This window comes from Pieris brassicae, chromosome 4 (assembly GCF_905147105.1).
Source record: "Pieris brassicae chromosome 4, ilPieBrab1.1, whole genome shotgun sequence".
NCBI classification, from domain to species: Eukaryota; Metazoa; Arthropoda; class Insecta; order Lepidoptera; family Pieridae; genus Pieris; species Pieris brassicae.
Window position 1 is genome coordinate 2,427,993 of NC_059668.1, and position 27,984 is coordinate 2,455,976.

Here is a 27,984-nt window from a genome sequence, read left to right on the forward strand (position 1 = left end):
AATGAGGAAATCTGTATTTAGCGAGTTTTTTAAATGTCCCCTAAAAATCCCCAAAAATTCTTTCGCCCTATTCTGCTCCTATCTCAGTTGTGTAACCTCTAAATCTAGGGGGAAATCCTCTGATCTGGCAACACTGTAGAAGAATGAAGTAAAATATGTCAGCGCTACTATTAAACATCATGATGATGTAGATGTCATATCGTTATGTCAAAATTAGTTTTATCAATTGTCAAGTGTCAACTACATTTTTGAAAATAATAAAATAAAATAATTTTAATTATTTTTGTGGTGGCCTTAAGCCTTATATAAAAATTTATATGAATAACTTACCTATTTTACCCTGATAACAATTAAGTATTAGGCGTATTAAAATTTCTCGTTATAGGAATAACATCTCCATATCGCTGGCAGTTGCCTGCGTCTTATCATTAAATAGTATTATGTTCTATCACACTAGGTTCATTTGAAACTTCCAAGAAGATTGTGTTAACATTAAATGTCTTTGTGTTTGAGAGTTTAAAAAAAGGTATGTATTCACATTAGAATTGTATCGTTGCCTTGGACATGACCTTGGCATATGTTAATGGCTAATAGTATTATTTTTACTGTATTTCTTTTAGAACATGTTTTCTTTTTAGGGAACTTTACAAGTTCATTAATTTGTATCGACAAAAGAATGTTACTCTCTTTTCTTAAAGAATATAATGATTTATTATAGATTACTTAAAACTTGATGATGATTTTCAGAACAGAATGTCTTTAATAGCTGGAGTAGGAGATGAAGTGATACAGTTTATGATAACTGTAATGGTGATTGTTATTGCATCATTGGCATGGTGGTCTACAAACTCTCGACCTGATAGGTACAGGACAGTATTATTAATGAGATCTCGCGTTACTCATCCTGTAACTGTGAGCATAAGAACTAGTAAGTAACACTTATTTCTACAAGACTCATTCATTTTTGTATTGTTTTGCTGTTTTTTAATAATATAGGTCTTTGTTATAGTGATTTAAAAAGAATTATTTTGGATCAAAATTGTGTTTTTTAATTGTACTATTGGTTTAATTCTTGCAGTTTAAGGTTTTATTATTTTTTACAGGACCTCCTTTATCCCGGACAAGATCACATACTCATATTACACCTTTTGCATCAGAACCATTAAGTAAGTAACAGTATCAAATCAAAACAATATTTATTTACCAGTATTATTAAGTTCTGTTATTAATATTTATGTATCAGACTTTTTGAGGTTGTTAAGGTAGTACTAACAAAAATACCGCTTACTTGCTCCCAGCATGTCATTAAGTCTAAAAGAAAAATAACATTTTAGCCACCACATCAACATCCAACAGTAGCGATGGAAATCATATGATTCCCATACAAGAAATGGATAGTATTGTGGATGCAGACATGGCTATGTTAGACAATAATCGGTTACATTTTTATAGAGTTGTTGATGGTAAGGAATCTATTACGTTACTTTATCTGAGACTGACTCTGTAGCTCAAAAGTTTATTTTAAGTAAATATATAAATATTGTCTTTCTCGGTTCCTTGAGTATTTGAATGAAATAGTTTTATGTTCTGGTCCCGTAATTGTCTTCAATATAAAATATATTCATGTTTATTATATCAAAGATTTCATATTTTTATGTGTATGTTATGTGCATAAACATGTACCCTAAAGTTCTAAGTATATATAATAACCTTCTTTTCCCTCTCGGCTCAATAAATTTTGCTGAAATAGATATTGTTTTAGGAATGCATAATTTGCTTGAAAGTCAATGTGTTTGTGTAAGTAGCAGCATATGATTATTTCATTAGTGATTAATATTGTTTTTGCTTTGTTTTAGCGACACCAAGTACATCACAAATAGCAGTTGAGACCAATGTCACAGAGACTGAGACACATGTGGATTTGGAGCCAGCCAGTGAGGCCCAAATAAGAGAAATGGATAGTATAGTCAGTGCTATGGAAGAAGACGTACCCTTGCAACATGGTAAATAAATAATACTAGTTTATTATTAAAAGCTATTTGTTGTCTATTAGGATTATATATAAAGTATCTTGACATAGTTTTGATCATTGTTCCTTATATAAATGTGATGTTACTAAAATAGTTTAATAATTATCTTATATATGTCACAGTAAATGTATGTTTTTGAAATGTCCCCTGAAAATGTCCCAAAAATTATTTCGCCCTATTCTGCCCCTAACTCAGTTGTGAAACCCCTAAATCTAGGGGGGAAATCCTCTGATCTGGCAACACTGCTGAAAATTGACGTAAAATCTGTCGGTGCTACTTAATTAGTTAACTAACTATTTAATTAACTGTCTAGAGATTCAATTAACTCTTTGATTTAACTACTTTACTGCAACTTATACATTGGCTTATTTTATTTAAATTATTTGTTAATAAGAAGCAACATTTTAATGTTTATCTAATTTTGATTATAACAAATTTTTATTACAAGTATTAATGGTGACACTTAAAATAATCCAGATATATAAGAGTCTTGATACATTGCAGTGCATGATATTGATTCATATTTTATATTTATTTAGTTACTTGCTGATACTTGCATGCACTATCATGTACTTTTTCATGAGTGTCATGAAAGATTTTTTATCTAGATTGGGTTTAGTTATATTAGAATCTTAAGTAAATTATTTTTAATTTCCATTTATTCATTAATTTTCAGAAAGAAACACCACAGAAGCTCCCACAACTAGTACAAGTAAAGAGCCAATTCCAAATACAAGTAGTCCTGTGGAGGAGGCTGAGGGCACTTCCTCTGAAAGTGTGGAGAATGACCAGTCTAACAAGATCTCGATAAAGTTAAAATATCTCAATGACACACTTAAAGAAGTTGAGGGTAGTCTGGATGAGCTACTTAAAGATTTTAAAGGGTTAGTGTTTTATCAATTATTTTGTAAGTTCTGATAAAAGAGGTTACATTTTTATTGTTGATGGCTGCTGTGGTTGTCTGGAAAGATAAGTCTCCAAGTGATAATATGGTTGTCAGTCTTTTGTTGTTGCTTTGTGTGTAATGAGGTGGTAATAATTCAATATGTTTGATATTTCCTCCATAATAATTTGTGACTCAAATAGTTTAAATATTTTCCGCCATATATCACCATAATATTTTCTTAAGTATCTCAAATATTATACAAGTCAATAGGTTTGTTCTACTAAGAGTTATTGGAGCTGCTTACACAAATACAAACTTTACGGGAGACCTCAGCAGTAGAAGCATTTCACCAGAAACTACATTGTTGTTTATACCATCCCTTAATTCAACTGGATAATAAATAGTATATTTACATGAACCTATGGTTACCAAAGCGATTTCAAAAGTTTTTACTTAATCAACAGCGTGTATTATTTCCTCGATATACGTACTCGACCATACAATAATAATGATCAATTATTATTTTTGAACTAATAATGTATTCCAGACGTCACTTTGCTGCGGAGTTATCTTCTGAGAGTCGTGTGCGTCTAATATTCAACGGGCGCGTGTTAGTGGACGAAGCGGCAACTTTACGCGCGTGTGGGTTGCACCATCAAGCTGTCGTTCATGCTTTGATACATCCTAAGCGGAATACACCTCCACAGGTACTTCGCATTATACCTACCCATATAAAATTGTAATTGTAGCTGAGATTTTAATTTTGTGTTAATAATTATAGAAATAGTTGCCTTAGTAATCACTTTTTTGTTTGTAACAGATAATATCCTGTTGCTTATATAATGATATAATATTATATTAATTGGGCTTGTTCGATTGTAAAGAATATTATATATAAAAATTAATCTATTTCTCTTGGTCATCGCATCACGCGATAACGGATACAGTAATTGGCTAATTATTTTTTTGTTGTGTTTTGTCAGGAGACGGTTCGTATGAAAGAAAAAAAAATTTAATATTAACAGTCAGTTATTTGAATTAACTGTCAAATGCAAATATCGTTTATTTTTTAAAGATGACACAAAAATATATTGTTTTATGCACATCATAGATTATTATATCAGATCATAGAGCAATATAATAATAAGCACTATGTTTTTGGATAATGTTTTTATTTATTGTCGAGACAGCTAGTTTTATATAAATAAAAAGTATAGTCTATTGAAATAAAAACGTTGTTTGTTCGTTATTGATGATGAAAAATACTAACGATGAGATCTTATCTCCTTGTTTAAAACCTTAGAACCTTAATATGTAGGCTATATTACACTACACTAAAAGCGATTAAAAGCGATTATTAAGTTATTAATCAATTTCTAGGCAAACCCAACTGAGCCAGCAACGACAGGCCACGCTGTGATGTCGGAGGCTCCGGCTGCTGAACGAAGCTGGGACCTCGAGAATATCCTGATGACATTAGTCAGCGTAGCGGTTACGGTCGTGTGGTTCTTCAGGTATAAAACATGATTTCTTAATGTATGGCATATAATTTTCCCTATTTATTTATGGAGATAAATATTATTGTCTTTTGTTAACATAGCTTTTACACATTAAGAAAACACTTTTTAAACGGATTGAAGCTATGTATTATTATTATAAACTTATAATTATTTACATTATTTTAATTTTTTTTGTGCGTGCTTTACACCACGCACGTTGTAATGCACGCGAAACGTCGGAAAAAAAATAAAATTTCATTATAAGTTTCACGATATATGGGTACGTTTCAAATTATATGGGTAGGTATAATGTGAAGTACCTGTGGAGGTGTATTCCGCTTAGGATGTATCAAAGCATGAACGACAGCTTGACAGTTGCCGCTTCGTCCACTAACACGCGCCCGTTGAATATTAGACGCACACGACTCTCAGAAGATAACTCCGCAGCAAAGTGATGTCTGGAATACATTATTAGTTCAAAAATAATAATTGATCATTATTATTGTATGGTCGAGTACGTATATCGAGGAAATAATACACGCTGTTGATTAAGTAATAACTTTTGAAATCGCTTTGGTAACCATAGGTTCATGTAAATATACTATTTATTATCCAGTTGGATTAAGGGATGGTATAAACAACAATGTAGTTACATAGCTTCAAAACGTTTAATTATTTTTTTAATAAAACACATTTTTATTCTATTGAACTACAACTTAAATAATTTAAATAAAAATATCAGCAGCTGCGATACTTTTGACATTTAACACCTTTTGTCTTCAGTCACCGTGACCACGCACGCTGAAAAGCACGCGAAACGTCGAAAAAAATTTAAAATGTAGAATTATGTAAATAATTATAAGTTTTTAATAATAATACATAACTTTAATCTGTTCAAAAAGTGTTTTTCCTAATGTGTAAAAGCTATTTTAACAAAAGACAATACTAAAAAAATTCTCATCTTACGTTTTATAACATACACATGTTTTAATAATTTTTATTAATTTTTTCCTTTGAGTTTCGTAAATGTTTGAACCTTTCTTGTATATATAATGTATTCCATATTTGGCTATATCTTTAGTATTATAGTTTTTTGTTATATAGGCTGCGGAAAAAGTTCTTCGCGTTCTTTAAGAAAAAAATTCACAAAATTTTGATATAGTTTATTTGCATTTAACTAAAGTATGTAGGTACCATTTTGTTCGATTACTTTTTGCCATCTTGTATAAAGGGACTGATCTCATTGCTATAGAAATTTTGGAGCTTCTGATCAAAATACCGCGACAATTGGTTTTGGCAGTCCTCTCGTGATGTTCAGCTGACACTGACTAAAAAATTCTGAAGAGACCGAAACAGGTGGAAATCGGAAGGTCAAGGTCAGGACTATACGGCGAATGCATTAACACCTCCCAGCCAAGCTCTCTTAATTTTTGCTGAGTGGCTAAAGGTGTGGGAGGTCTAGCGTTATCATGCTGAAAAACCACCTCCTGTTGATTAATCCGCTTTCTCTCAACTTCTTGCTTTAATCTCATCAGTTGTTCGCAGTAGAGTTCAGAATCGATGGTCCTGCCTGGTGGTAACAGCTCATAATGAATAATGCAGTTCCAGTCAGACCGCACACACACAGCATCACCTTGTTGCGAGTTAACCCGGGATTCGTCACAGTCTGTGAAGCCTTACCGGCCTTTGACCACGACCTTTTTCGCACGTTCTTGTCGTATGTGATCCACTTTTCGTCACCACTTACAAAGGAGTACACGGTTCATTAGGTTTCTTTCAGTGAGCTCGTGAGGTACTCAAATAACGAGCTTTTTTGTGTACCCAGTTTTTTTTCAAATGCGCCAAAACTGTTTTGTGGTGGTTTTGTATAACCAGTTCTGCAACTACGTCGTAACTACTGATATGCTAATCTTGCTCCACTTTTTCAAAAATTTCATCTATTTTATTCGTAATAGGGCGACGTGCATCTTTGACATCAAAATTTCTCTAAACGAAACGTGAAAACGCTAAAACCAACTGTGTGTGTGTGTGTGTGTGCTACTCTCACAGACACTGCACTAGGTCCATAAACATCGCAAATTTTTTTGGCGGCTTGTGGTGCATTTTTACCTTTTTTTGTAGTAAAATTTTAAAATGTATCGAATTCCTTCATTAGATTCACTCATCTTGATAGTACGAAAAATAAATAAAAATCACACATTTTCCTAATTTGAATTTGGAATTATCTTCTTTAAAATTTAAACTTTTAATGATACCAAAACCAGACAGATACAAATACCCAAAGAGATTTTATTACAAATTAATACATACTATAATGCGTAAAGACTTTTCCCCAACCTAATACAAATAAATATTCCTGTAGCCTGTATGAGTTTTAAGTATATTAATAAAAACGGAATGATGTTTATTTTAGTCTCATTCTGCTAAATTCTGATAAGGCAAAACTAACTAAAAGACATGGTCAGTTTTTAATCTGTCATATTGGAATAAATTAAATGTTTAAGGTGGTTACGATCCGAAGAATAGCAATTGCTACAAAGTTGTTGAGTTTTTGTACCGTGCTATTCCCACGTTACGACAAAAGCTGTACGATTATTGAGTAAACTATTCGAAATTGCATTCAAAAACATCGCAATCTGTATTGAGAGTTAAGCTTCATTTTAACTTAACAACTTTAACGTGCGCTCATAGTAAAAATGCTTCCAGGTGCGAATACTCGAACATGTTCACGGTGAGTGCCAGTGTCGCTTTATTCGGGCTGACGGTGTTCTACAGTATTGCCATATTCGGCCTTTATCTTTCCGACACATTCCACTTCGAGCGACGCCCGCATCAGCTGCCTAACAATTGAGGAGAATGCTTAACTAGGTTTTCATTGAAAGGGTTTGTATAGCTTTTTAATTTGGGCAATTTTACTATTTTTTTAATTTATGCTTTTTTTATAAGATGCTTTGCTAATCAAAATGTCTAGTACTTGAGATTTTAATATTACCAAATCTAAAGCCAAACATTAACATTATTTACTTTTTTTAACTATTCAGTCTTAAACTTTTGTATAAGTAATTTCGGTACATTTATGTTTGGGGCCCTACAAATTTCGGCCTACTCTTTTCGGTTATATGTATATTGCAAAATTAACAAATTGTGTTATAATATTTAGACAAACTGTACACGTGAAATCTCTGTTATTTGGTTTTATTGACTGATAGATACTTACAGTCGTACGCGGTGTTTAGTGTAATTATCTTTGATTATAATTTAAGCAGTGCAATTCATATGAAATCGATTGCCTGATTGCATAACCTTGATGATTGCTTCCCATTGGATTTAGTTTTGTTAATCCTTTATGTAACTAACTGTAACTGACTTTGGTGGTGGTGGATTGGTGGACAATATATAGTTCTAAATAATCAAAGCGATTAAAGGATAATTTTTATAAGGCAAATATAGTGGAATCTCGATATAACGAAGACGTAGAGCCCGCTTTAATTTCGTCATTATATCCGGAGGTACTTACAGGCAAAGGTAAAGAGATACACATATTCGGATTAGAAATACAGTCGCTACTCAGAATATCACTTTGTAACTGAGGGTTCAATTTAACTCCCAAAAGGATACGCTTACCTCACTACTAAACATAGCATTCAAGGGATTTCGATTTAACGTCGCTATAGTTAAATGGTCGCCAAAATCAAGCTCGTAATAAATGAAATCCACAGTTGAGGGATATTTGGCCTCAATATATTATAAATTTGTATATCATATCTTAAATTCATAGAATTTATAACAAAGCAAATAGTGATAGTACTTGTAATGTGTGGCTTAGACATTTAATAAGGACATTACAAATTTCTTGTAGAAATATCGAAAATAAATATTGTACATATATTATTAACATTTTTGAGATTTGAAATGTTTTGTGTGAGACAATAGTTTTGTTGTAAATTCTTTGGCTTTTTATTAAGGCTTAGAGGTGCGGGAATTACTTTGTTTTCAGTCTAATAGTTAAATTTATTCTAGAAATTGTAAATTTATAATCTTAATACATCCCTATATTTTATATGTGGCGTTTCCAAATGTAACATTATATAACTTTATTTTTTTCTGGAATTATGTCATAGTTTTATTATTTAGTACATAATTTTTATGTAATTTATTTCGTGTTTAATTTGTATAACGCATAATTTTTACCAACCTTATTTTATGAGTCAGTAGATAGATCAGTGTTATTGAGATTTTTTACTTTATAATTGTAGATTTTTCGTAGTTTTTAACTATAAAGTCTGATTATAGCGTGGGTAAAATTATATCAGCGATAAACTAATATATGTACATTTACTGGGCCCATTATATAGAGTTGGTGGACGTCAATTTTGCTCGATTCACTACCATTGTAATTAATTATTTTGCACCGAATATTAAATTGCGGTTATTGTATGTACTATTTTAACATAAGATGTAAATATTTTATTAATTACCTTTTCATTTCGGCGATCGTTAAAGGCCGTCCAAAAGTAACAACATTGCGATGGTCTTAATTTGTAAATATTTCATAAGTTCTTGTACCTTACTTTCTCACTAATATACGGAATTTTGTATAATTTATCACCATTTTATGAGTTTCTCACGACTATCAGCATGTATTGTTATTTAATTGTAAGATAAAAGAATCTAAGGAATAAATGGTTTTTTATTTCCATAAAACACAATTTATAATTTTACCATTCCTATCCGTTATAAAAATCCAAATAAATGAGTTGATATTAATTAATATATTTTCAAGCTTTCGTTTTCTTTATAATACTCCTATATATACTGTCATGCAAAAAAAAGTATCGTTATTGGATTTCATAAGAACTATTTTCTCATTTAATATTACCAATTTACTTCAATATTCAATTAAATTCTAGACAACTTTATTAAGTTAATCTATTGAATTAGTTCATAATAATAGAACTGCATCCTCCTGATTTATAGGTTTCAAGGTTAGTTGAAGTGAGAAATAAAAGAAATTCTACTTAAAACTTTATTTATTTACAAATGAGATTGGTTGGCAGTGGTGATCGAGTTGTACCTGTAAATTAAAAAGAAATGATTAACTATTTGTTTAATATCATTAGTATATATTATATAAAGATATTTAAGATCAAATTCTTAACAAGTGAATGTTTCTTGCCGGATTGAGGATATTGAAAATTAAAGTTAACAGTAGCCTCACCTAGACAAGATTTACTCTTTCCAAATTCAGTGTTAACATTAACAGGTTATTAATGAAGTTATAAAAGAATTTGGATAACAATTTCATTTGATTGAAGATTAGTTAAGCAATAGTTAGATAAGTTATGTTAAAAACCTTACCTTTTAGACATAAATCTCATCACAATCTTCCATGGGAAACTGGACTATCTGTATAAAAAAATTAAAAGGTTTAACATATTTTCCATAAAATTGGTAATTTAAACAGAAAGAAAGAATATCAGCCATCCAAGGAAGAATAATGCGTGGTAATCAGGGTTGCGCATTTCATTAAGCATGTTATCATCATTAAAGAGGTTTACTTATGGAGTAAGATAACTTAGAAGGTAATTCAATTAATTTTTTACTTGAGCTATAGCACTACTTCAATAACAAATTATGCCGAGACAGTTAATATTACCCCTTCCAGCTTTATTTTTCTACTCCAGGGTTGTCTAGTGTAAAATTTATTAGCTAGATAAGTTTTTAAATCAGTTTTAGAAATCTTACCTCAATGCCTAGTAACTGTTTTTCAGCTGACAAAAGATTCACACTTCAGTATTCCTGAAGGTTGAACCTGTAAAGATACGACTTTGAATATTTTGTTCATAGATAAACTGCTAGTTTAATATGATTGTAACTATCAGATAAAAAATAGGTGAGTATTCAGCAAAACCTTTCAGATTGGTGCATGACATAAAAATTCATCATTTAAATGGGACTAAAGTAAAATGTTTAGTTATATAAAAATTTACCTTTTAGGATGGGAGAATTGTGCCCCTGTAAACAAAAACACTAAATTAAAATACATTTCATCAACAATAAAAATAAAGTGTTTATAAGATACTTACACATTTGATGTAAAACTGAATTTCCTTTGAATAAATAACAAGTAAGTGCTTATGTTTAAAGTTTTATTGAAAACCATTGCCTTTCTGTTTGGCAGATATATACCAAATAAAAAGTCAATGACCAAAATATGTATGCGTTTATCGTTTGCGGCGCAACTGTAGGGTGTTGCGTCTGATCCAGGCAGCTTTCCGGGAGCCTCCCTTGGTCTGCGAGTAGCGATGACCCTTGCCCAGACCTCTTGAGCTCCGTCCTGCTGATGTAAGACCACGCATTTCACGGTGCTTGTGGACTGCATTCACGATCCAGTTGATCTTAGGGTCACGGCGGATAGCCTAAAAGATAAAGAATGCTATATATATTGGATAACTAAATCTTAGGAATAACAGTCATGTTTAAAACGTAAGAAACCAATTTTTAACTTCCAATAATTTTATATATCTACATGTGACTGTGTTTAGAACTTTAATATAACGCCATAATAATAAAAAATCTTACCTTGTGTGATGGGTCAACTAAGATAACTTCAAAGTATTTGTATGAAGAGTCCTGAGCGACCCAGTACGAGTTGAGCACACGTAGACCTCCACAACGGCGACCGACACGCTCCTGGAATTGATGATTAATGAGTATTACTAGATACATTCCCTCGTATAAATAGTTAGGTTAAGAGTGAAAAATAAAACACATGTTTTGCTAATCACAAAAATGCCTACCTCAGCAATAGATTGAAGGTTACGGGTAGGCTTCAATTGGTTAACCCCGTGACTTTTTGGTTTACCATAAGTGGCACCCTTGGGAACTGGACGTTTGCGGCCACCACGACGCACGCGGATTCTGAAGATAACGAAACCTAAAATAATGGTTTACAATTATTATCATATTAAACAATATAAACACATGTCACGCATACCAGCATGTCTTATAGTTTACTCACCCTGCTTGGCACGGTATCCTAGTCTTCTAGCTTTGTCTGGCCGGGTAGGCCTTGGTGCACGATGCATACGAGTTAACTGGCGGTACTGCCATACTCGGACACGCAATAGAAACCGCATAACATCGCTAAGCTTTTTGCGGTACAACTCTTGAATATATCTGTACGCACCCATCTTGTGAGCCTGTGGCAGACCTAGCAACAAAATCAAGTGAATTGATCAGAAGTCACATCATCGGTCTGGCCACAAATAGAGCGATTTGAGACACATTCCGAATAACATGCCGAAGTATAATCTGCAAGAATCGAAATCTGTGAAACTTAAGCACAAAATATTATATCACAGAAAATATAATTTGAATGATTTGTATTTATAACTACTTTCGAAGCAACTTTCACAAAAGATTAATTTACTATATTAAGATTTAAAATTTGTTGGAACACGTACGTCTCGGTCACACCACAGTTAAACCGGAAAAGATAGCTACTGGAGCTAAAGTCAAAGAAATTGATGTTTATAGATATCTAACAGATTATACTTCAAAAATTAGCACAGGTAATAAATATGTCTATGGAGTGTGTTGGTTGGTGAAACATTAAGTGACTGCTGTTCCTTATTTACTCTTTCTTCAAATTGATGAAAGTTTCTATGTGATTCTTTATTAATATTTGGTATTTCAGACCCGCTCGGAGATAGGCTGACTATTTTGCGGTAGTGTAACTTAACATTTCTCTTGGTTTCGAACAAAGAGTTTACGACAATAAAGTTACGCAAATGCGGTACTTAGTGTAAAAATATGACTAGACCCTCAGACAATACTGTAATACTTTTAATAATATTATTTTTATTTAACAAATAAATAAAACAGACTATGAACAATTTAGATGGATCGTGTACTAGATGATGTGTTTGCGGTATCAAATACAAATTACAATACATGTAAATAATATTTTCTAAATTTGTATGTAGTTTTGGACATTTTTTTCTTCATAAAACTTACCAAAAAAGAGTTGTTAAAGACTTCTTTAGAGGTTAATATTTAAACCTAGTGACCAATTTTTTATTACCGACATTGAAAATAAAAGAAGAACTAACCCTATTTTTCTAAATTTAAACAATAGTATTCTGTTTTACAAATAAGTAACCTCTTTCTTTTAAGAACTAAATCAGTCTCATTACATTGTCAAAGATAGAGTTTAATTTCAAAACCAGAACAGAACTAAATTCATTTTTTATTTCTATATTTTTCTATTCATATATAGTCACATATCCAAATATATTGTAATACAATGCACGTTGTAAAACATTTAACTGCTATTAAATATTAGAAGCGCAAAAACTAAGGCCAAGTAAATTAGGACAGAAGATATAATATATAATTGGGATATAATTGATTTTAACGAGTAATATTAAGTTAGTCGGATAATTTAAACAAAATAGCCTTCTCAAATAAAAATTAAGAAGCTAAGCTTCTGTTTCAGTGGCAATTAATCAAATGTTTTTCATATGTCCATTATATTTTCCTAAACCATATTAGTCCGATTAACACATATTAATTAGTGGGTTCGATAAAAACAATAATGCGTAATGGCTACCCCATAACGCATTATTCTTATCCAACTTCTTTATACATTTATATATACATCTTTCACTACGGACGTTAATATTTTGATGTATTCGAGATTATTCGAGTCTGCGTAGAAAGATAGCCGTCTTAAGATTTAAGGTCGTAGCATTGCTATAGTACCTACTTTGATAAATAATTTATTTTTTTAAACCTCTTGGCGTATTTGGTTGGCGTGTTGTTAGATATTATCGTTTAGCTCTTTATTCCTTTTATTATTTTCAAGAAAAAAAATCTCCTTGCCAATTCTTAATGTGGTAAAATAAAAGATTAAAATACTTAAATACACTAAGTATTTAGACGTATAAAATATATTATTATATTAGCCCATATAACAAATATATTATTGAATTTATTAAAAAGTGAACGGTCACTTTATTCTGGTAATACTAAGAATACGTTTTACTCTATTGTCTATTATCTATACTTTTGTTCCGCCATCTTGAAAGCGTAATTGTTGTCATGTTTACGTTGTGTGGAAGGTGAAATTCGTAATTTTTATGTTATCAAATTAGGTAAACATTAAATAGACTTTAATAATAACGCCATAATTTGAGTATAGCCTCTGTATATATTTTATTTTTACTTATTAGTATACTAGCGTACTGAAACACTAATAAAAAATTGCCTTACGGAATGGGCGCCAAATTGGATCACCGTTGTTAAATAAACCTGCTGCTAAGAAACAGTTAAACTGTGTAATTCTTAATATTTGCGGTTGGGATTCTACATTTATGTGTGTGTGTCTTATTTTCAGAACAATTTTGATGTAATTGGCCAGACTTTAATTCACAAGCAAAATGTTTTATGCACATTTTGTGCTGGCCAAAAAGGGCCCACTGGCCAAAATTTGGCTGGCCGCCCATTGGGATAAGAAGTTAACCAAGGCTCATGTATTTGAAACTAACATAGAGAAGTCTGTTGATGGAATTCTGAAACCCAAAGTTAAGATGGCTCTGCGGACATCAGGCCATCTGTTGCTTGGTGTTGTTAGAATATACTCTAGAAAAGCAAAGTACCTTTTGCAAGACTGTAATGAAGCTTTTGTTAAGATCAAAGTAAGTGCTTTTAATTTTCTTTGTGAAATAGAGAAACTTGCTTTTAAATAACTAAGTTAAATGGAAATCTCTGTTTAGATGGCCTTTAGGCCTGGTATGGTAGACTTGCCTGAGGAACATCGAGAAGCAGCTATGAATGCTATTACATTGCCTGAGGTGTTTCATGATTTTGATACAGCAATGCCTGAACTTAAGTAAGTTAACAATAATGTTTATGGTTTATTTCTATTAAGGTTATTTTGAACTTTTTTTTAACATACATAAATTACAATACTATGATTACTCTATAAAAATATACATTGTCAATGAACAAATATTTCTAAATACTTCTCGTATATTTCAAAAGAAGTATTACCCTTTACATACTTGCACATTGTAAAGTTGTTAGTTTTATATGCTTTATTCAATAATTTGTTTTTTACTTAGTGAAGTAGACATTGAAGCCCAATTCTCCCTAAATCAATCACGGGCAGAAGAGATTACAATGAGAGAGGATTATGGGTCCTTAAACTTAGTCACTCATGATGATGGTTTTGGTGATATGGGATTTGATACAGAAAATCCAGATATAATGAGAGATGCCATTGGAAATGAGGGTGGATTGGAACAAGTATGTAAAATTTGCTTTTACAGTTCAAGTTTCTTCTTGAAAATTTGTTTGTACCTTTCTGCATTATGATTACAAATTAATGCCTGCCTAGCTGCCCGTTTTTTACAATCAAGATAATTTTTTTTTTTAGAGCAACCTGTTATTTGCGGAAGGATCATCTCTTGAATTAGGGAAGGATGGACAAAATGCAGGGGTAGGTGGAGCTGCTCCAGTCCTGGCAGAATCTCATGCACCAAGGATGGAAGCTGCCCCCAACACTCACTTGGATGACGGCTTTGGCGGTTCTATACCCGATGTTGGAGATTTTGGACGTAAGTTTGTCTCAATTAGTTAATTAGAAAATAGACTAATCACTCTGGAAAATTATCCTTTCTTGTAGCTAAGCAAACAAATACAAGATAAAAGTGGATTTGTTTGCGAACGATCTAACAAGTTCCTTTAAACCTAATGTAACACTTGACAACTTTGAAGCGGGAAATGTTAATCAAGTTCTAAAGCATGACCTTCAAATGTAAGATACATTATAGCGTGTCACCTGCAGAAATCATAAAAACTAACAAATGTCAGTAAAAAGGCACTTGGTTACAATCTGATAAGTAAAGAGGTTTGGTGGAACTACCACGAAAGACTGCTACCCTATTGCGTAAAAAATCACGAAAATCATCATGATTTATAAGGCTTGCAAACTAATGACAGAAAAAATATCCTACCAACCAATCAGCCTACTCTTTCGCAGAAATATGTCAAGGCTCTTGGAGCACAAAGAGATACCAGATCATCAATTCGGCTTCAGACAATGCCATGGCACAGTGAAACAAGCTCACAGAATATGTGACGCCGTAAGAAAGTTCTTAGAACAAAGGAAATACTGCTCATCAGCATTCCTGGATATCCAACAGGCATTTGACAAGGTCTGACTCAAAGGCCTACTATGTAATATCAAGGAGAATATTTCCCACTCCTACTTTCCAATATTCAAATCTTACCTAGAGGATTGTATTTTTTGTGAAAGAAACTGACTCAACTTTTTAATATCAAAACATTAATGGGTGGGTACGGCAAGGATCTGTTCACGACCCCATGCTCATTGAACACACCTGACTTACCGCTATTGCCAGGAATAACCACAGCAACTTTTGCAGACGACACCGCTATATTAGCAAGCAATAAAGAGCCGAGACTGACATCAGAGGCCTTGACAAAGTAAACATACCTGTAAAGTTGAACCAATTTATTCTGACCTACAGTGACCATGTAAGATATCTTGGCTTACACATTGATTGTGGTGAAACATGGAGGTACCACATCAAATGTTAAAAGCAGGAGTTACAACTTAAGTACAACAACCTATACAAGATCCTAGGAAGAAACTCGAGATTTTCTCTAGACAACAAACTCCTTTTATATATGAAGTCATCCTATAGCCCATTTGGACATATGGCCTTCAACTGTGGGGCAGCGCAAGTGATACTAACATAAATATACTTCAGCGACGACAGAACGAGGTCTTAAGAGCAATTTTAAAAGTACTATGGTACAACGACGAAGTTCACGAGCACATTAAAGAAGAAATCCAGTGAGTGGCAGCTAAATACGAGCTGTCAATCTGTTACCGGAACGAACTTGCTCGCCAACTCACCAACTCACCATAGAACAGTATGTGAGACGACTAGAACGTCATAATATTTGAGAGCTAGAAGACTGGCAGTAGCTCTTGGTGAGGTGAGGTGAGGAGCATGAATACTTCCAATAGGAAGCCACTCCACATGACAGCACCACATGAAAGATTCGCTCATAGTCTAAGGGGTGATTGTAAATACGCGCTAATGAAAAAAAATGAATTTATTATTTAACACAACTAGCAAATAGATTTATAGATACTGTGAAAGTATAGAGTAATTAACAGTAAAATTGAGAAACCAACCACTTGGATGAAACTGAAGTTTAACACTATCATTATCATTATTATACGTACATGGAGAGTAATTCTGACATCCGTGTAACTGTGTAATTCCAGACGCCGGCGGTTTGTTTGAGGGTGATCTATTCGGTGACGTCACAGCAAGTAGTTCAGGCGCCGGCGCTACACCCGGAATGGCCGGGACATCTGCGCAGCCGCAATCATTGCAGGTAAGTCAACGTTAAACTTAAGAACACGTATGTTTGGTCATGTGTCATTTGGGAAGCCCATTAATGAAGCAATTTGAAGGGATTGGATTTGGCAGAACAGTCTTTTGTAAAAATCCAACAAAATATTGCAGACAACGATATTGCGTAATACCGACTAGTTATCTGTCAACATAATGTAGCAGTCTCTTACTGAGGCCGGGACTAATGTAATAACTTCTCGTTTTAATCAGTTAAAAGTGTTGTATTTAAATGTGTATACTAAAAGCAATATATTGTGTTTCAGGCTGAAATAGACGCAGCCGGAGTGGGCGGTGGCGACACGGCAGCGGCTCCTGAAGCCCCTGACTCTGACGATGACATGGGAGACCATTATGACGCCGGGGATTCTCCACATCACAGGTATCATTACGTGAATCCGTGGCACCCACTGACTAGTCTAACCACTGACCGGCCTCCATTACATGAGGTCGAGAAGATGTATTCAGGGCGGCAACTGCACCTGCTGTTTATAGACGCAGTTGTTTTATGATACAAATATAGCTATAAATATTCATCTGATTGTTAAATATTTCACTCGTACCTGTGAACCAATGGAGTAACTGTCATTATATGTGCGCATTTAACACTAACCCCCCTTATGGTGAAGAATAACATCGCGAGGAAACAGGCATGACTTAGATTCAAAAGGTCGACGGCGTGTGTCACCTACTTGACCATTAGAAAAAAATCTGGAGACCAGTCGTAAACAAGACATAACGCCAGTGGGCGTCTCTTATATATATATATATTTGAAATATATAATGAATACTTATAATTATATGTTGTCTAATTCATTGATATTTTTTTAAACAACTCGGTGATTAGCTTTTTGCGCTTACCAGTTAAGTTTCGTTTGGAATAAAGTGGTAAAAGTCTTGAGAGATACCCGAGGCGTAGGTGATAATTAATAAAATTATTACTGTATGTAGTTGGGCGGGATCTCCTGCGCCGGAGTGTCCCCCATCCGAAGATGCCGCTATGCCACCTCCACCACCGCCCATGCAGCCTACACTGCCCATACCTATGGTGAGAGCTATTCTAGACTTTGTTTATTAATTAATTTTAAATAGAAATAAATTAATTACTTTAAATAGTTTTATTTTTACTATCTTAAGAATAAAGTGTGAAACTTTTGTATGTTTAAAATAAATTAAGGTATAACTAAGTAAGTAATTTTAAGTTATTTGAAACCTTTTCTGTTATTCAACAAATGGACTAATACCATATGTTTTAAAGGATAGACAAGGAAAATAAACAAAAGAAAACACCGTTTTAATGGATTGAAGCTATGTATTATTATAAACTGATAATTATTTTACATAATTTTCCCAACGTTCAAATAAGTGTTTTCTTTAAATGTGCAAAAGTTATGTTAATAAAAGAAAATACTAAGGAAGATATTAAATAAACCTGATGTTAGGCTAAATAATAACTACAAACAGCTGTTTAAAATGATTGGTACTATATATGTATATATATACATACATATAATTAGCCAAATGCTATTAACGAGAACTCAAAATAATCTTTCATTTACAGGAAGTAGATGGGATGGACTCCCAACCGGAAATAGTGCGGCCGGAAGTGCGTGCAGAGACACCTGCGCCTGCGCTCGATTCTACTACTTTGCTGCAAAACGAGGAAGAATCCTTCGCTTTGGCTCCAGTCGACGCTACTGTGCTTAAAGGTAGATAGTAATTGTAATTTTGGCTTTAAAAAGACCATCTTGCTTTTTTTCGGCACTGGAAGGCAGCTTATTTTAATAAACAATGCTTTGAATTTACCTAAGTAGTGTTTCAGAGGCGAGAGTTACGACTTATTAAGCGTGACTCCCATATGAAATTGAATTTGACATACGAAAGTCTTGGTGCTAAGTCTATAAAACTCTGAGTAATTCATTTCATTATTTCTGTTATAAAAATATTTTTCAAAGCATATTTATGTTTTTAAAGTAAGCCCCAGAATTGTATATTTGACGAGTTAGTAGTTAACGTATATGATTTTTTGTATGTATACATAATATAAAAACAAAAGGAATTTACAAAAGTGTGGTGGAATCTTATTAGATAGATTTTCTGTCCACGAGGAGCTTATATACATATATATATTACATAAAATCATTTATTTAATATTATTATATTGCGCCTCTCCATATAGTGCTGTGTTATATTCCAGACGAAAAAAAGTGCGTGCATACAAAGTACACATATCAGAAGTGAAACTTCTGTCGCAAATTAATTTTTAAGTCTTGTTCATATTTATACAAAGCTAAATCCTAAGATTTCCGAGACTTAGAGGGAGGGAAAAAGATATCTGCCTGTTAGGAATTTAATTGTCATTCAAATATTAAAAGTGTCAAATTAATACAAATTATAATTTTTTATTTATTCGATATTTACATTATCCGACGCGATTTCTATTTTTATTGTTGTGACTAAGGTATAATGATAAGTAAACTATGCAATATAAGTTCGTGTTTCAACATTATTTAAATATCTTGTAAAACTAGCATCTATTTTCGTTCTACTCTCGCTCAATGGCTATTTGCTTCATCTTCGTGACTCTAATATTATTATTATTATCATCTGTGAAAATTTTACCCTCATGTGCAGAAGTTTCACTTAAAATAATACCAGATAAAGAAAAGTTTCTATCCGATTGCACGGGAATTTACATTCTTTTGTAGCAAATATGTATACTTCATTGATTATAAAAAAAAAATTACATATGCTATATTTTACTTCACGGGTTACTAAACTCCATTATATTGTTATTAAATAATCTGATTTCACAGGCATCACAAAAACGAAACGTAAGCGTAAACTTATAGTGGACGAAGTCAAGAACTTAACCGGTGAAGAGATGAAGAACCAGTTGAGCAATACGTCTGATATCGTGATAACACTGGACCTGGCTCCTCCAACCAGGAGATTGATGCACTGGAAGGAATCCGGAGGTGTTGAGAAATTATTCACATTATCCGCTAGGCCTATACCTTCGAGGGTCCTGTTCAAGGTATGTTTGTTTTGTATTAAAAATATATATATTAGTATAGATAAACAAAATTATTTTATTTCTCATGAGGTGAAATAGCATTTATATATTTTAAAATAAATTTTAACATATTTTACAGAAATACCAACGCAACATGACCCTGCGCAGTGAAAACGAAGATGGCGATGCGAAGTCTCCGGAGCCCGAGCAGCCCGTTGCGAAGCCCAGAGGAAGGAAACGAAGGCACGAGGAGGTATGACAACAATTTATACACAATGTATTTCTCTGTAGGGACAGTCGAGAATTTGTGCTAAATATTGATATATAATTTACGTGTTTTAAGAGCTTAAATTGTTATTTAACCTTTAAATATTTTTTTATTATATGAGGTACATATAATACACAATAATAATAATTATAATATGATGTACTGGATATTATTGTTTTATGATATTATTTGAATAGACTGCAAAGTAGTAACCTGGTAGGTAGCTAGGTATCTCTTTTTGTGTAAAAATCAGAATGACATCACTAAACTGAAATGGTGTTTTATATTTTATGCAGTGTTATATAACACATTACTTATTCAGATTATTCACCACGCACCGGAAACACCTGTGCCGGCGCTTCTACCTGACATACAGCCTCCGACTCCCGTGCCTCAAGAATATGAGCCTTCTATTGGTAAGATTTCATACGTTTTCTCATATTTCACTTTACTTATTAACACGCTTATTAACCCGTGTACAAAATTTTTCAGACTTCTTAAATATTAGATTTTGTTCAACTAAAGTATAAATATGTCTTTGTAACATACAAAAAAATAGTATTTATATTTTTCAAGATTAACATTTCTCTATTGTGGAAATTTAATTAGGGTTTTTTTTGTGACGAGAGCAAACAGCAATAACAAAACATATTCTTTATTTTTCTGAATATTCAAATGACTTTTGGAATTAAGGCAATTGTTCTATGTTTTAATTATAATTGTCTCTTTCATTAAGCACGCTGTAGACAGACAGCAATAACTTTCATTCTCCGACTGTTTCTAACTTATTTCATTGAAATCTATTTAATATCATGCTTCATCTTTGTGTAGTAGTTTATTGTTGTTTTAGACTATTGCAAATATTGAAAACAATATATTTAAAATACTAAATAACAGTAAACTATTACAAAATCTAACTGCACATTTCAACTAACTTCATTTTGGTGTGGTGCGGGTAGAGTCAGAACGAGTGCCTGAACCCACTCCTGGATACCAGTCACCGAGGTCTGATGATGAATCTCCTCTCACTCCAGGTAAATGATATGAAGCCTTACAAAGTTTGTAAATAGTATATATACAGACGTTCCATAAATCAATGTTAAGCCGAAATCAAATTGTATGCACCCTGTGATTGTCTTTATCTTTATGATTGTATCTAATATATGATAATAACGATCCGACTGTACTGAAAAAAATACGATTTTTGAGATCTTGGTATATAACCTAAAATACCAAGTACATACATATAAATATATTTTTGTAAATTTTCTCTCGTTTCGTGGATCTAAATCCAAGGTACGTTCATCCGTACGGTTACGGTATCATCGAACTTTGACCTGGCGTTAATTTTTGGGACACATGTATAATTGTTGGATACAAATAAATATTCATAAATGTTGTTATGATTGACATAAGTTTGGATTATTTAGGGATCCCGTAATTGCCTATGGCATAGAGCATGTTCTATTGAAATATTTTCAAAATTAATTAGAATCAACAATTTAACCTTATTAAAAATATTTAAAAACTCTTGTTTCTCGCTTGATATATGAAGTTAATATTAATTTATATAATTGACAGGTATGCTGAGCAGCATCGGTGCCCCATTGACTCCTGGTATACTGGGCTCTCTGACACCTGGAACTCTTCTGCAAGGTGGCATCACGCCAGGTTCACTTGGACATGGAGCATTGACGCCAGGTAATTTAAGTTTTATATTTATTAAATCTTTGAATTGATAACCTCCTCCATAAGTTTTAGATTGGTTAAAAATAAACATTATACATATTAGAATCACAATGCACCAATAAATTTTTCTTTCTATTGGTTTTTGGCATGCCATAGACGTAATGATTCACATGTGTCAGGCACATAATAGATTCAGAAATCCTAGGCAGAAGACTTAGACTTTGAAGAAATAGTTCTTTTAGAAACTCAACAGCTCGTTCATTACCTCTTATTTAGAGTTGTTCATTAAGACTTAACAGTTTCTTAATTTAGTTTAACATATCTTAAAAATTAAAAGGAAAAATATTTTCCACTGCCCTACTTCTTAAATCACACGTTAACTAATCTGGCATTAAGTATGGCGTTATAAATAAACTTAAAATATTAATATAAATTTTTAGGTGGCTTGACTCATGGCGGCATGACTCCAGCTGGTCTTCATCATGGTGACAACCAACCGTTAGACCTTGGCTTAGCCTCTAGTGGAATGACACCCTCGGCATTGCACCATGGCGGTATGTATATATGTACAAGTATTTTCATTTTGAAAAAAGAAATATACATCATAATTACAATTTTTTCTTTGGTTTTTTTATGTTAGTTAAATAAACTTATTTTTGGGAAAAAATTAAGGTTCAATCCAATTCGTTTCTGATATAATAGTTATACTTTGATCCATAGATGTCAGCAGTAAATTAATAACACAACCCCACAACATATGTAACCCCAAAACATAATGTGTACAACATTATAAACAACATCAATAAAATACTGGATTAGAATATAAAACAGGGGATAGTAATATGCAAGAAAGAATATATTGTTACCTTGTGTGTCCAAAGCCCAGCACAGTGAATAACCATGTATGTTGTTAGCTCAAAATTTTAATTTGTATTTTTCTCTTAATTCTTTTGTTTCTAAGTAAAGCAATTTGACTCTTCAGACTCTTCTGTTGGTGTTTTTGTGCTTTTAGTTTTTATTGCAGCAATAATAATAATAATAACATTGTGTACCTATTTATTATTATTATTTAAGCCATATTGTAGCCTCGTGTACATACTTTAATTCCGGTATATTTAATATTTACAGGCATGACTCCAGGATTAGGTTTGGACAGTGGTATGACCCCAGGTGGTCTCGGCCACGGCGGTCTTACACCTGCCGGCCTACATCATGGAGGAATGACACCAGGTATGTTGTGTTAAATATTATATCTTTGCTTCATCAAGTTGTAGTTGCATGTTGTAGTACTGAAAATTTTATCTTTATTCTTATTATTCCTAAACCATTTCTGAAGTCTATAGAGGAACAGAGTTATGTACAAAACTCACACACAGACTTGCAAAATATACATTATCCATAGTTGGTAAAAAATAACACTTTTTCTATTCAGGTGGTTTGGATCACGGAGGAATGACGCCAGTTGGCCTACAACATGGCGGTATGACTCCCGCTGGATTACACCATGGAGGAATGACACCGGCTGGTTTAGGACACGGCGGAATGACGCCGGCGGGCTTGGTTCACGGTGGAATGACTCCGGCAGGTTTAGGGCACGGAGGAATGACCCCAGCAGGATTGGGACACGGTGGAATGACCCCAGCCGGTTTGAGTCACGGTGGAATGACACCCGGTGGATTGGGTCACGGAGGAATGACACCAGCAGGATTACAACACGGAGGAATGACGCCGTCAGATTTAAGACATGGTGGAATGACGCCTACAAGTAAGATTTTTAAGATATGTAATTATTATATCATAGAAATTATATATTATAGACTATTCACCAGTTGTTGTTAAAAGTTATATAGTTTATAAATTCTCAATTGTGTAAATGTTTTGGACATATATGTCAAGTATATCATGAGAGTGATATGATGAGTATAACATTAGCTAGTGTAGCATGTAGTGTTTGATAATAATGTTCACTGTTAAATAATAATTCCAAGGAGTGTTATTTCCAGGTGTTCAGCACAGTGGTCTTTTGCACCCCAACTCTGAACTGCCGATGATGCCCCAGGGTGGATCCCACAACCCTCTTCTGGCTACTGCAGACCATCTGCACTCTATGAGCAGAGGGGACTACCAGGTAATATTATTTTTATTCTATTTTTTCAATTACATTAGTCTGATTCAATATAAAGAAAAGAAAAAAGACTTGTTCTGTTAAATGAGATAAAATTAACCTAAAGTTAAGCAAGTTAAGCTACTTTGTATGTGCATTTCTCTATACTTGTTCAGTTAGATTTAAGTCTATGGGAGTATTACGTCACGCAATTTATGGAGATTCTTGACCCCCCTCAATGAAACGCGCCGTAACGTTTCTGATTCCAATAGTAAAACGTTTCTTGGCCAACTCCAGTGACTCTTTAAACCTAAAACTTACCATTATGTGGTGTACAGTACTGGAAAGTAGAAAATAGTAGCGGACACCTCCCCCCCCCCCAAATGCGTTCGTAATACATAATTGAACGCTCCCTAATTTAGATACTTTTATGTATCTATTTAAAAACCGAACGATTAATATTAGGTCCTCACATATGAAATTGACGTATTGTTGTACTGGCCACTTAGACTTATTCTCTTGTATATTTGTTTTTCGAACCAAAAACGAAATAGGTATATTTTATATATCCTGAGTAAAATTAGCACAGACGATACAAATCGAAAAGCACGACCTACTAAAATGATTTTATTGAAGTCTTTTTGATTTATGCTGATTAAAAAAAAAATTGTGTGTTTTCAGAATGGGTTGACGAATTTAGGCTATGATGACCAACAGGGTCATAACAGTCCACAGCATGATTATGACTTACCTTTGAGTGTTGAGAACGTAAGTATTTTATATTTTGCTACGACATATATAATAAATATAGTAAAATATCGCCTCCAACAAACATACGTTGACCACCAAAAATACTATTTCTATGTTCTTAAGATCGTCTGCGTTAAGAAATGAACAAACAGCTATTTTAATTTCTGTTTTAGCATAATAATTACCAAACTCCTCAACATAAAACACATGTTTTATTATAATTTGTGTCAATTCCAGCCGGAAGAGGGCAGAGACAGCGAATGGCGTGAGGCGGGTGAGACAGACGAACAGTTCGAGGAGCGAGTCTTGAATCGTCGTGCTGCGCAGCTCTTCTCCTTAATGAAGCCCAAACTCATCGGTGAAGCGAGCATCATGTTTGCAGAGCTTGCACCGAGGCATAATAATAGGAAACAGGTATTTTATTTTGTATATAAGTAATAATAATCCAGCACTACATGACTGTCCGCCCTATTTTAAAATGAGTAGTTTTTTGTAACTACCTGCAAATCTTCCTTCAATTAATAAAAGTTTCGTGAAAATAACTTTCCTATTGTCCCTTATTAAGCAAAATGTTAAACTTGTTTTTTTGTAACCTAACTTTCTAAATATTGCATAAATTATTTAAAATTTTCTGAAACATTTTATTCGAAAAAGTCGTTTTCCTTAGCTTCTCAATATGTTGTTAACACGCTAGCATTGAAATCTGCGAAATAAGTTTTGAAAATATTTCCTTTTGTGTATCGTTAAAAGCTTTTGAAAAAATAATTTATTTTCCAGGTTGCCCAGAAATTCTACAGTTTACTAGTTCTCAAAAAGCATCAAGTATTGAAACTAGAACAGAACGAGACATACGGACCCATTACTATATCCCGGGGCACCCAGTTCGAAACGGAAGCACTATAAGTCTAAGCGAGGGTTAGTTTTTTTAATAGCAGCTCTCCTAACTGATAAGGATTTTTATAATCATTTATTTACTGTAAGAGCAACTAGTATGGAAAGTTTTGTCAGCACAGGTTTTATTATTTTTTCTTGAGCTTAGGATATCAACCCTTATAAAAGCAGTTATTTTCTCTTTAAATCGTTGCCATGACGACTGTACCGCTAAGAATATTACCTTTAGTAGGTCATTGAAATCTAAGTATTGGAACTGCGAATCGTCTATTTATTATTTCAATATTTATAGATTAGTTTAGATTTCTATAACTTTCCGCCAGGATTGCACTGTTCTCAACTTTTTTATAGCATGTTGTATATAACATAAACAAATATCAGCTAGGTTTGCTGTCGTTTAAAAACTTTACCCTTCAAGGGTAATATTGTGTAAGTGAAAAGCGAAAATCTCGAATTCATAGAAACTCCATTTTGGACCAAAATTATAAGCAAATGTTGATCTCAGTATTGGATTGCAACATTAAAGTGGAGTCTACTTTATCACAGCTTCTTGCGTCGGTGTTTATTTAAGGATTTCTGTGACATTACATATCGTCAATTTCGGCTTAGGGTCTATATTTTAGTATGAAGTATTAAAGTGAAAGTGATACCCTTAAGCGATAAAGTGGACTTTTCTTTGAATAAGTTTCTGTGAGCTCGATAAGTGTATTTGTTGGTTAGACATGTAGTGAATCGCCTTATTTTTATTTGCTCTAGGTTAAGGGAAATTATTGTAAAGTTTAAATTGTTTTATAGCTTCAATTATGACAATAGTAAATATTCTCCTAATAGGTTCAAACGAAATCATGTTATCACTGTTGGCGCCGTAGAATCTATATTTTTATTCCATGAAGTGATTATTTAATTAATTGTGTTGATAAAACGTTTTAAACCCACATCTTTCTTCTTATATAATTGTAAATAAGAATGAATGGTAATTAGTTATTCTACGGAGTCAGCAGATATATGCTCGACACATACTGTTAAGAATGTTATCATAAACTACTTTGAAATCATGTTTGTTAAGTATTGAGTGCATTTACTTAATCATGTTTTCTTTATACTGATATCACAAATACCAAAACTAATAATGTATTTTGAATGTTGAATATTTTAATTCTGAATTATGCATGTAAGTTCCAAGTTATTTAAAGATTTATCAAATATTACGTATATCACAGTATTGCTAGTACTCGTGTACAACAATTTAAATTAACTAGACTAAAATTCTAGCAACTGACTTGAAGTGATATTTATCCTGTTAATTGAGATTATGATTAAGCCCTCTTAATTTAAAGTTCTTTTATACCTGACGGACTTTTGCTGTATTTTGTGTATGTCAGAATCAGCACCAGGAATCAGAAGCCAATCAATGATTAAGTAAATGTAACTGCACTTAAGTTATTCCAAGTTAGTTAAAAAATATTTTTTAAGTAGTTAACCTAAAATTATGTACAAGATGTGTAATGTTAAGTAATGCATTACTGAACACCAAATAAATTAAAAGAACATTGTCTATTATAAAAGAAATTCAATATATTTACATGTTTATACGAGTTGAGTGTGCGATGTGTGAATGTTTTTTATACGATTAGAGATTTTGGTTAAGTGCGGTAATATTTTGTGTTCATTTAAAGATTGTAACTACGACCAGAGTGTATAAATTCTAAATTAAAAGCATTCAGAATGCCTGAACCTGTTTTAGTATTAAGTTAAACTGTAATTAAAAATCCGAGTGTGTATTTCTCCGCTATGTACCTAAGAACGGTAAGATTTGTGCCACTCTGTTTTATGTTGTAATATCTGAATGGGAGGTACATACTTGGATAATCGACACTTATTTGCAATAAAGAATTTGTTAATATATACAATTGTATTATTTATTGCCTATGCATTTTATGAACTTCATTTCAAGCCGAAATCTGGTAAGATTCACCCACTTCCACCCATGTTAAAGAAATTGATCAAGTCAATCAGTCATTTAATATGAAGTGTATTTTTTACATTTAGACTATGTATGATGCAACATAATCATCTATGTACATGAAAATATTACTTTTCACTGTTATATAAATTATCGACATTGGTGTTATGATATTATAAGGCAACGCTATGCAAAGCAGCTAGCCTTGGAAATAATAGATCTTAGTTACAGCACTAGCAGTGTTCAGGTCCTGACCAAGCTGCTAGGCAGAGTACTTAAACTGAATTTTAAAATTAATTTATTCCACGATACTTTTTAGTTTGAACCCTAGTTTATTGGATTCATATCAAATGACAATCTTAATGTCTTGTAAACTAAAAGCCCAAGAGCAATTGAAATAAATATTTTTTTGGTGAGAGTTTGTGTTTAG

The 27,984-nt window shown here is 32.9% G+C and overlaps 3 protein-coding genes and 1 long non-coding RNA gene across 7 annotated transcripts; 2 read left to right on the forward strand and 2 right to left on the reverse strand.

Moving 5' to 3' along the window:
* The first annotated feature begins 309 nt into the window (after positions 1-309).
* LOC123708588 (transmembrane and ubiquitin-like domain-containing protein 1) lies at positions 310-9,092 on the forward strand. 2 transcript variants are annotated; one of them, XM_045659369.1, is made up of 9 exons: positions 310-526; positions 748-928; positions 1,104-1,166; positions 1,335-1,463; positions 1,857-2,003; positions 2,707-2,914; positions 3,464-3,623; positions 4,297-4,430; positions 7,122-9,092. In XM_045659369.1, exons 2-9 carry the CDS (start codon positions 754-756, stop codon positions 7,264-7,266), a joined length of 1,161 nt encoding a protein of 386 aa, XP_045515325.1. In that variant the 5' UTR covers positions 310-526; positions 748-753; the 3' UTR covers positions 7,267-9,092. The 2 variants fall into 2 exon arrangements, with proteins under 2 accessions (XP_045515325.1, XP_045515326.1); XM_045659370.1 differs by lacking the exon at positions 1,335-1,463.
* Positions 9,093-9,430: 338 nt separating this feature from the next.
* LOC123708750 lies at positions 9,431-10,398 on the reverse strand. The gene is made up of 3 exons (XR_006753651.1): positions 10,161-10,398; positions 9,774-9,821; positions 9,431-9,489 (listed from the first exon to the last, which is right to left on the reverse strand). It is a non-coding gene; the product is annotated as an uncharacterized LOC123708750 (long non-coding RNA).
* Positions 10,399-10,550: 152 nt separating this feature from the next.
* LOC123708749 (60S ribosomal protein L15) lies at positions 10,551-11,979 on the reverse strand. The gene is made up of 5 exons (XM_045659608.1): positions 11,882-11,979; positions 11,437-11,628; positions 11,216-11,352; positions 10,998-11,108; positions 10,551-10,834 (listed from the first exon to the last, which is right to left on the reverse strand). The coding sequence occupies exons 2-5, from the start codon at positions 11,606-11,608 to the stop codon at positions 10,640-10,642; spliced, it is 615 nt and encodes a 204-aa protein (XP_045515564.1). The 5' UTR covers positions 11,609-11,628; positions 11,882-11,979; the 3' UTR covers positions 10,551-10,639.
* A 1,518-nt stretch (positions 11,980-13,497) lies between these two features.
* Positions 13,498-27,496, forward strand: LOC123708134 (double-strand-break repair protein rad21 homolog). Of its 3 annotated transcripts, none has more exons than XM_045658666.1 (21): positions 13,498-13,573; positions 13,816-14,116; positions 14,195-14,310; positions 14,543-14,726; positions 14,857-15,037; positions 16,744-16,856; positions 17,140-17,255; positions 17,825-17,921; positions 18,435-18,582; positions 19,690-19,910; positions 20,029-20,142; positions 20,480-20,573; positions 21,117-21,191; positions 21,739-21,858; positions 22,287-22,400; positions 22,975-23,076; positions 23,279-23,611; positions 23,835-23,974; positions 24,632-24,718; positions 24,938-25,114; positions 25,478-27,496. In XM_045658666.1, the coding sequence occupies exons 2-21, from the start codon at positions 13,859-13,861 to the stop codon at positions 25,601-25,603; spliced, it is 2,916 nt and encodes a 971-aa protein (XP_045514622.1). In that variant the 5' UTR covers positions 13,498-13,573; positions 13,816-13,858; the 3' UTR covers positions 25,604-27,496. The 3 variants fall into 3 exon arrangements, with proteins under 3 accessions (XP_045514622.1, XP_045514623.1, XP_045514624.1); XM_045658667.1 differs by having other exon boundaries at positions 23,850-23,974; XM_045658668.1 differs by lacking the exon at positions 21,117-21,191.
* The last annotated feature ends 488 nt before the right edge of the window (positions 27,497-27,984 follow it).